Source organism: Acipenser ruthenus, chromosome 22, assembly GCF_902713425.1.
Source record: "Acipenser ruthenus chromosome 22, fAciRut3.2 maternal haplotype, whole genome shotgun sequence".
In the NCBI taxonomy this organism is placed as follows: Eukaryota; Metazoa; Chordata; class Actinopteri; order Acipenseriformes; family Acipenseridae; genus Acipenser; species Acipenser ruthenus.
Genome location: NC_081210.1, coordinates 31,237,464 through 31,247,549, shown reverse-complemented (window position 1 = coordinate 31,247,549; position 10,086 = coordinate 31,237,464). Strand labels below are relative to the sequence as shown.

The window sequence follows — 10,086 nt, the reverse complement described above, 5'->3', positions numbered from 1 at the left end:
AAAGTATTGTTTAAATCTACTGCACTGTATTAAAAAAAACTGAAGTATAAAAAACAAGCAGATACAGAGAATGTGTGATTTTTTGTTTAGTTTTATTAAACAACTCAGAGCATCATGGCAAGCAGGTGTTTTTTTACTGGGAGTGGAGCTGCTGACGCCACGACCAGCACAACGGGTGGTAAAGGTGTAAAACTAGGAGTTTCTGGATAACTTTAAACATGTTTGATTGGCCCCAGCCTTTGCACTTGCTTTCAGCAAGGCCCCTTGGTGTTTGTATGGTACAATATGTCACGGGTATTCACAGAGCAATGCCAGTGCAATGAACACAATCAGCAGTGTCCAGTCAGCATTGCTGCACAGGGTGTGTCATCTTAAACAGCCTTCTGGAGGGTGATTGCTCACCTTCAAAAAGGGGTTTTATACTGATAAACTAAAGACAACGGAGCAACAAGGAAGGGACCAATAAGGAGCTGCTACTTCAAATAAATACCCAGGCTGAGGATTCACAGGCAGGCCCGCACCCAAAGAAGCACGCCAGCGGTGTCACCACGGCAACAGATTCCGCACCATCATACCGGCAATGTAGATAAACCCCAAGGGGAGAGGGACTGATGCGCTGCTTCTGTCCCGTCTGCCTTGCAGGGGTGTCTCAGTGCCCAGGGAGTGCACTGCAGAGCGCTGTCTTTCTGTTTGGTTTAGTTTTAAAATGATATCTTTTCAATAATGAAGGTTTGGGTTGAGACGTGTCTCAAAGTGGACACAATGGTGAAGGCATCCCATTGCCTGCAGGGCTCCCTGTGTAGCTTTGAAACAGGATGGACAGCGAGTGAAATACAGTAATACAGTAAAATACAGCATGCGAATAATTCACTGTCAGCATGGCTTACTGGTGATGAACTGCAGCTGAGAATGAACCAATGGGGAAATTGGGAGCACTGTACTTGATTTGTACCCTCGAGTGTGTGTGTCTGAAGTCATGCAGTGTGATATCCACTTCTCTGCCTTGTTCCTTAAAAAAGAAAGTATGACGTATGACATGGCAGCTGAACCCCCAAGATCACAGAGCTCAGCAGTTCATCTTAGTGTTGGTGTTTTCTCAGCTTCAATATCAAGGACACAGGCAGGGAGCAGCACACTCTACATTGCAAGACTTGAAGTCGCATAGTAATTGGATTTACAATTGAATCGAAGAGGCTTACAGTGATCCCTGGCTGAGAGGTCAGTCTCAATGGTCGCGCTGTGCAGCCTGGGAAAGAGATGCTGTTCTCAATGTAGAATTCCTCCTTTCAGCAGTGCAATTCAACCCCTTTAATATCCTGAACTTTATAAATACAGTCTGACAAGACTGATTCATAAAACACATTGTAGTGTGTCCTCCACACACACACACACACACACAGTCACTCACACACACACACGCACGCTCCCGCACACACACTCACGCACGCTCCCGCACACACACTCACACACACTCACACACACACACACACTCACACACACTCACGCACGCTCACACACACACACAGTCACTCACACACACACACACAGTCACTCACACACACACACTCACACTCACACACACACACACACACACACACAGTCACACACCCTCTTTTTGTCGCTCTGTTATGGTACAGTTAAACACATTCAGATATTCCTGCTCGCTGCAGAATTCTTTCCTTTGTGCACAATGACATCAGTGTCATGAAAAGCTCTCTGGCATTGTCCGTCCCATTGGCCCCCTTTAGTAATGTAATCGCCAGCTAAATGGCTGCGGGCGTCACCAATAAAACCTAGTCAGCAACTGGTCAGCAAATCACAAAGGAAGGGTTTCAATTGTGGAACTGCAAAATAAGCACTGAGCACAGGCAGAGAGAAACAAGCAGCCGGTGGAGCGGAGGAGCAGGGAGAGGGGGCAGGGAGCAGGGAGCAGGGGGCAGGCTCCCATTCCCAGAGCCCCAGCAGTGTTTCATGGTTCTGCTCATTTAATGTATCGTCTAATCTTGGGTCGGCTACTCAGCCACTCCCAGTCAGGGTCTTCGTTCTGACTATGTCACTAATTATATAACTGAGCAGCTTCTCTGTTATGAAAAGAGACGGGGCGTCAGTGCAGGTAATCCAGCCCCTTTCAAAAGCTCAGCACAGCAAGCGAACAATCACTCTCAACCAATAACAACAGGGATACCTCAATGCAAACATGCAGCAGGACAAGGTTTTCAAAACAAGCGCAAGTGTGATCCTGCCTTATCTGGACAGCCGAAGCCAGCACAGCATTGAGACGATGGTCCAGCAGACAGCTGAGAGCATTCAGATAGCATCTTTGTGAACGGGAGGGGACACAGTAATCAGCACAGAGCAGCCAGGGACAGCTAGCATTCCACTCTGCAGCGCTGGCAGCCCAGGCTGGGTGGGGTTCATACAGCATGAAGGGATCAGATCGAGACGGCCTCATTGCACACCCAGTCCAGAGCAACACCACGTACATTTACACTTGTGGATACAGATCGCTGTGGGAAGTGCAGCCTCCTGCTAGGATTGCATTGGGAAATGCTGCAGTGCGTTGAGCAATGTAGGCCAAAGATTACAAACAGTCAGACTGCCGCTGACACAGCGGGCTGCCCTCGCATCTCAGATCAGAGACACAACCGAGCCATTCTGAATGGCGCAATTCCTCCAGCCCTTCCAGCAATGAACTAGCGCAGGTGTGAAACGGGCTTCATTCAAGCATGCCGGCACTTTGTGCATGTTCTTTTAAAAGAGGGTGCTGTATCTTAAGAACGTGAAAGCTGTGGCCCTGCACCACACACTCTGCTGAAGTAAATGCTGCTGTTTGCTCTCGTAGACAAGGACAACGTGTTTGCCAGGGCCACTCAGGAGTCAGTCAATATACTGTATTTGAACGGGGGGGGGGGGGGGGGGAGGTTAATGCTGGTGCAACTCAAACTTTATCTCTAACGTGTTTGTAATATACAGTCCTGCCCCCGAATATATGACAATATATTTGAATTTCGAAATATTGAACATATCCTAAACCCTTGTTTAATTTTCGAGCGTCTATTATTTCCCTCACAACATTACCATCTTTTTAAGCGTATATATTTAATACAGGGTGCTGTAGCTGTTTAGAGTAAAGTGTAAAGTGTAGAGCCAAAATGACACGTCAGAGAAACAGAAATGTTCTTGTTACGATGCCCTCTTGTGGGGACGTACTGCAAATACAGGTTTTAATTCCAACTCTAATCTTGTGGTGTTTTCCCGGGAACCATCTACTACACTGCCACCTACTGGCTGAAGTCAGTCCACACAGGCAGTGCATGCTCAGTCCTCAGTGGTGTGAACTTCAGTTCTTTCACAGGGAGGGGACTAATACCCAGCCTAAGGCAGAACCTGTGGCACTGAGGGACGGCTTCGTCTAAATGCTTGTCTTTCTGGTTTAGTTTCTTCTTGTTTTATCATAGAATGTAGCCTGGAGTCGAGGCACAGCCTCTCTTAAAATCTTCCACTTCCAAGTGTCCAGGTCGTTTTAAGAGACAGCAGATTATCTGATCTGGGTGGGACATGCAAGCAGTGATGGGAATGAGGCTTCAGTTACAAAGCCCTGTGAGTAACCAGCTAACGATGACTTTGAGTCACTCCCCAGAGGCTCTGTCTCTATGGTTACCCTAGTTAGGTCTAAAGTAAAACCTGAAGTGGATTCAACTCCTGTGCATTAGGAATCTTAGAAGAAGAAAGAAAAGTGATGTATGCACCAAATAAGAACACCGCAAATGTGACAAACCTGTTAGAATGTTCTCAATAATAACCTGCAAATGTGATGAACCTGTTAGAATGTTCTCAATAATAACATGCAAATGTGATGAACCTGTTAGAATGTTCTCAATAATAACCTGCAAATGTGATGAACCTGTTAGAATGTTCTCAATAATAACCTTCAAATGCCTGTTAGAATGTTCTCAATAATAACATGCAAATGTGTCGAACCTGTTAGAATGTTCTCAATAATAACATGCAAATGTGATGAACCTGTTAGAATGTTCTCAATAATAACATGCAAATGTGACGAACCTGTTAGAATGTTCTCAATAATACTAAGACTAGCACTAGCACGAGCAATAATATTAATAATAATGAACAGAAATGTGTCTAGAAAATACATTTCAGATTCATTCTTACTTTTGTGACAGTTACTTGCATTAGTAATTCTGCACACTCAAGATTTCTTTCCAGATATTTCAGCCATGCTTTTCTTGTGTCTCTGTAAGTGGGAGGCTTTCCTAAAAGCAGCATTGCTGTGCGTGGAAACGCTAAGCCCCTCCTCTTGTTACCTTGTGATGATAAACACAAGTCATGCTGAATTGTGAAACCCTCAACATCTGCTTCAGAAGCGGACTTTGACATCGGGCGCTCCTGACGTCTGCCGTTTTGCCAGTCAAAGTTAGCAAGAAAGTCTTCTAAACGTGGGTATGTAAAACTAAACATATATTATATGAACTTATATTACAACTACTACTGCTGGTAATAATAATAGAAAGCTGTATCCTAATAGAAGTAAGCACCGTTGACAGCGTATGCCTTGCCCGTATGTAGCGTGCTCCGCGTCACAGTTCAGAGAACACGTTAAACGGGTGTATCGATGCAGCACGACTACGAGGCAACTGTATCAAAAATATTGCACAATACAATAATACTGAATCAATGTGCAATACACGAGCTTGGAAGCCAGACTCGGCTGCCGCTGTTCGGGATAAACAAGCACCTGCTGCACCATTTGAAGAATTACACAAATGTATGAAATAATAAAATAAATAATTCCCTAAGCGAACGGGCTCTTTTACTGGATGCGTTTTTAAGGCTTGCAGTCTTTAATAATAAGCGTGTAGAATAGGAGTCTTCAAACCTGTACATAAAAAGCTACAGCTTACACAGGTATTGAAAATGACGCGTTGCAAATATTTAACTGCAGTGGAACCATTTCTACACGTTGTTTATATATATATATAAAAGCATAGCAAGATGCACAGCAAAAAAACAGGGGAAGAATGGTTAAGCTCAGGCAAGCGTGGTAAAGAACAGCACTCCTGTAAATGACACACATAGCAAACCTCTCATGGTTATATGTGCAGCAATGCTCAGTGCAGTACATAGAGGAAAAGAAAACACCATGAAACTTTACCAGTGACAGGAGAAGTACAGCATGTGTATCGGACAGCTGCGTTGTCTTTCATGGGGGTAGGGCTTTTAGTTTCTTTGACATGTCTCTGTTTTCTAAAGAAACATTTTGCACTCGAGCGAAAGCTGTGAACATTGAGGGCTGCTGAACCAAGACTTAGTGCTGTGTGTAAAGATGAACCCTCGTCACATGCAGGGGAAGGTTTGAAGCCCAAGTGGGCTGCACATCGTGTCAGATGATATGGGAGGCGTTGTGAAGGTCAGAGTCGCACAGGACTCCCATACTAACTGTGTCGTCTGCTGTGTTCTTGTCACCCTTTCAGGATAAATGGCTCTGAGTGGAAAAGTTGCCCTTGTCACTGGGGGCTCGCAGGGGCTGGGGAAAGCCTTCGCAGAGATCCTACTGAAACATGGAGCAAAGGTGAGGTATTCATATGACTAGGCTATGAGTGGCAAAGGGCATAGAAAGCGTAGAGATCAGCTTTCAGTGCGTTACACAACAAGAGGCTAGAGACTAAAATAACTTCCTGGAAAGGAAGTTGTCAACCAGAGGAAAGCTTTGGGGTTTGTTATTTTGACAGTTTATTTGGGCTGAGCTTTCAATACTCTGCTTTGAAATGACCTCCGAGTCCAGTAAGTGAATACATGTAGCTTTCTCACCCCTTCTAGCTGTGTACTGAAAAGCATGTATCTGTATATATGCAGTGGAACCTGGTACGGACATTCCTCTGTATCAGAATATAGGTCAAGCTGATTAATACTGATGGTAATATTTCATTAACATAAAGTATACTTCCAAACTTCCCTTGTCATGGTTACAGGATTTCCGGAATTCGGAACAGCCGGTGTTTTTAAGAAGCCTTTTTGTCCCATTTCAGGTGAGCCTCTTGGATATCAACGTGCCCACAGGAAATAAACTGAAAGCTGCTTTAGATGAAGAGTATGGTTCAGACCGTACCTGCTTCATCTCCTGCGATGTCACTTCAGAAACACAGCTTAAAGGTAATGATCTTTCTAACCAGCACTTGTGCATCAAAAAGCATTCTCTAGAGTCTGCATCAAATACAACTCAACTTTGTTACACGTTCCTTCAACTTTTTAAAAGGGAAGGAAAAGAAAACAGCAGTGGTTAAAGGGCACATGAGGACCTTTTTATTTGATTGTGTCGCATGTTCCCATGTGTTGCTACAACTGTTTACATAAGGGGGAGGGGGGGGGGCTGCACCACAAAACACAAAAATCAGAATCAGCACATTAGCACTGCTGAATTTCCAGAGTCTCATGAACAAGTTGAAGGTCAGGTTTTAAAAATGCTGCAATCCCCTTGACTCTGAAACAAGATTGCTCCACTGCTGGCAGCACACCATGTACAGTCTTGAGGCTTGAAACACTGATAGCGGACATGGATTTGAAACATTGTCATGACTTTTTCCCATCTCCCTGCCATGTGTTTTCAGAGGCTTTCCGTAAGACGCTGGAGTGCTTTGGACGGCTGGACATTGTGTGCAATAATGCAGGGATAGGGAACGAGAGCAACTGGGAAAGAACGGTGGATATCAACCTGGTAAGTGAAACAGTTTAGCAGCGCTGGAGGCGTTGAGCTTAATGAGAGGCTCAGGAGACCACAATATTTCCAGATGAACATCGAAATGGAAGCTCTTTAATATGGCCATGTGTTACTGTGTTAAATACCCCATGGCGCCTGTGTGTTTCCTTTCCCCTGTCAGAATGGAGTGATCAGAGGCTCCTATCTCGCTCTGCAGCACATGAAGAAGCAGAATAAAGGCCAGGGGGGAGTCATTGTTAACATCGCGTCAATGGCAGGTAATTCAAAAGCATGCAAATGCATGGAAACATGCAATGCATATTTTCACTGTAGGCAGTGGTTCCACAATGGCAAAAGTACAAGCCTAGGAGGGAGGTAACAGGTGCAATGCTACACACAGGGACCCGTGCATTGCACTTGCATTTTAAGAAGCTCTAAATGCTTGTTTTCTCTCCTAACCAGGTCTGGGTCCATTTCTCTCAGCACCAGTCTACACAGCCACCAAGCATGCTGTTGTTGGATTCAGCCGGGCTTTAGCAGTAGGTTCAGTGTTAACGCTTTACCTTTCCAATCAAATCCTCTCATTCTGCATGCATAGGTCAGAAAAACAAAGTATGTGATTTCCTCCAGCACACAGATTGGACACTCCAGTACAGTGCTGTTGCACTGGGATCAGTGAGAGCTGGCCATGGCCAGGGTAGAGCCTCTCGTTAGCACTCACCATATCTACCCACCTTCAGTTCTGTTGAACATCTTTAGTTTTTAGTTTTTGGTTGTATTTCAGAGCACACTTTTTTGACATTTAATTTAGGGGCCTGTGAGTGATTAGTCTAAAATGTATTTTATTCCTTTTAGAAATGCAAATGATGATTTTTTTTCTTTCAGATAGAAAACGCGCTAACGGTGATTTGAAGTAAATAGCTTTGAGAATCTAGCCCTGTGTGTCCTTCTGAGAAACAGACAAGGGTGCAACAGCACACAGTAGAGCTGGATTGAATATCTGCATATCCTTGCTCTGTCAGGGTTTTAAGAACAGCACACAGTAGAGCTGGATTGAATATCTGCATATCCTTGCTCTGTCAGGGTTTTAAGAACAGTACACAGTAGAGCTGGATTGAATATCTGCATATCCTTGCTCTGTCAGGGTTTTAAGAACAGCACACAGTAGAGCTGGATTGAATATCTGCATATCCTTGCTCTGTCAGGGTTTTAAGAACAGCACACAGTAGAGCTGGATTGAATATCTGCATATCCTTGCTCTGTCAGGGTTTTAAGAACAGCACACAGTAGAGCTGGATTGAATATCTGCATATCCTTGCTCTGTCAGGGTTTTAAGAACAGCACACAGTAGTAGAAGTAACTTTGCTGTGCGGGTTCAACACTGAATCATCTTTTCCCTTCTCTGTGTCGCAGGATGCCTCTCGAGTGAGTGACTATGGGGTGCGGATAAATGTGCTGTGTCCTTCTTTTGCAAAAACGGAAATACTGGAAACTTTCAACACAGACGATCTCATGGGACAGTTCTCCAACCTCAGACAAACTACACAGAAACTGCTGGAGCATATGGGAGTGTTAGAGTGAGTTTCATTCTGTTCTCTGCTGTAAGGGCAGTGTGATGTGAGGGCAATGTGGTGTGAGGGCGGTGTGCTGTGGCAGTGTGGTGTGAGGGCAGTGTGGTGTGGCAGTGTGGTGTGATGGCAGTGTGTTGTGATGGCAGTGTGGTGTGAGGGCAGTGTGGTGTGGCAGTGTGGTGTGAGGGCAGTGTGTGAGGGCAGTGTGGTGTGGCAGTGTGGTGTGGTGGCAGTGTGGTGTGAGGGCAGTGTGCTGTGGCAGTGTGGTGTGAGGGCAGTGTGGTGTGGCAGTGTGGTGTGGCAGTGTGGTGTGAGGGCAGTGTGCTGTGTGGTGTGGCAGTGTGGTGTGGCAGTGTGGTGTGAGGGCAGTGTGTTGTGGCAGTGTGGTGTGAGGGCAGTGTGGTGTGGCAGTGTGTTGTGTTGTGAGGGCAGTGTGCTGTGGCAGTGTGGTGTGAGGGCAGGGTGTTGTGAGGGCAGTGTGCTGTGGCAGTGTGGTGTGAGGGCAGTGTGGTGTGGGGGCAGTGTGGTGTGAGGGCAGTGTGCTGTGGCAGTGTGGTGTGATGGCAGTGTGGTGTGGCAGTGTGGTGTGAGGGCAGTGTGCTGTGGCAGTGTGCTGTGGCAGTGTGGTGTGAGGGCAGTGTGGTGTGGCAGTGTGGTGTGAGGGCAGTGTGGTGTGAGGGCAGTGTGGTGTGGCAGTGTGGTGTGAGGGCAGTGTGCTGTGGCAGTGTGCTGTGGCAGTGTGGTGTGAGGGCAGTGTGGTGTGAGGGCAGTGTGGCAGTGTGCTGTGGCAGAACGTGATTGTAAGGATCAGCAGCATCCAATACAAAGTGCGCCTCGTCTGCTTTTTGCCATTCCTGCTTTTTTACACATCCTTTCCTCTAGTGACCTGGAGAAGCTGCAGTTACATTACTGACAGCACGCTTGCCTTGGGGCGATGCTTATATCTACTGCATCTACTAGATGTCTTGTAACAGCGCCTGTCTGATTAGAGATTATTTACTGCTGAAAGGTGGATGCTGTCTGTCATAATCTCTATGAGGAATATTGAATTTGCACAGACACTGGGAAGGCAGTCTTTGCTTATTTGTGGTGTGTCCCGTGACTGAGCTGAATGTCCCTCTGGTGTCCACAGACCGTCTCAGGTGGCTGAACACTTTCTGCAGTTGGTGACAGATGACAGCAGGAATGGGGCAGTGCTGAGGGTGACCCAGGCAGGAGCCAGCTACATGGAGTACCCCAAAAGTGTTATGTGATCTGTGGGAGAAACACCACAAGAGTCACAATATATCCACTGAGCTTCAAACCAGAGCCGCAATATATCAGAGTCGCTTCTGCACTTCAATGCTCAACTGGTGCAAATTTATTTGATTTTATTTTTCATAAAATTATCATTGTTTTAAATTAATAAATATAAATGTTGTGACCATTTCTTATGCAGTATTAAGATAATAATAATACATAATCAATACAAATGATTTAAACACTTCATTGTCTTTGCTGTTGATCTGTTCCCAGTGTACATGTGTTTCAAAAGCAGACTGTAGTAAGTGTAGATGATCTGTTTCACTCTCAGCCAGTGCTCAGGACCTCAGTAAGTAGAGCCTGCACACTGTGTGAGATTCAGGCTGATATAAACACTGTAACATGTTTGGTTTTATCACTGACCTGCTTTCTGCTGTGGTTGAGTTTCCTACCCACAGAACTGTCGGTTGCAGTTGGTTTAATTAACAAGCTAGATATTTAAATCTCAGTTTTAGGTATATTCGTTTCTTGTCATTAGCCAATACCATTGAGAATTTG

The 10,086-nt window shown here is 45.4% G+C and overlaps 1 protein-coding gene across 1 annotated transcript; it reads left to right on the top strand.

The window, feature by feature from the left end:
- The first annotated feature begins 4,309 nt into the window (after positions 1 to 4,309).
- On the top strand, positions 4,310 to 9,772 carry LOC117431352 (15-hydroxyprostaglandin dehydrogenase [NAD(+)]-like). The gene is made up of 8 exons (XM_058996558.1): positions 4,310 to 4,461; positions 5,493 to 5,595; positions 6,053 to 6,171; positions 6,627 to 6,733; positions 6,897 to 6,993; positions 7,178 to 7,254; positions 8,129 to 8,292; positions 9,419 to 9,772. The coding sequence occupies exons 2-8, from the start codon at positions 5,498 to 5,500 to the stop codon at positions 9,537 to 9,539; spliced, it is 783 nt and encodes a 260-aa protein (XP_058852541.1). The 5' UTR covers positions 4,310 to 4,461; positions 5,493 to 5,497; the 3' UTR covers positions 9,540 to 9,772.
- Positions 9,773 to 10,086: the final 314 nt, after the last annotated feature.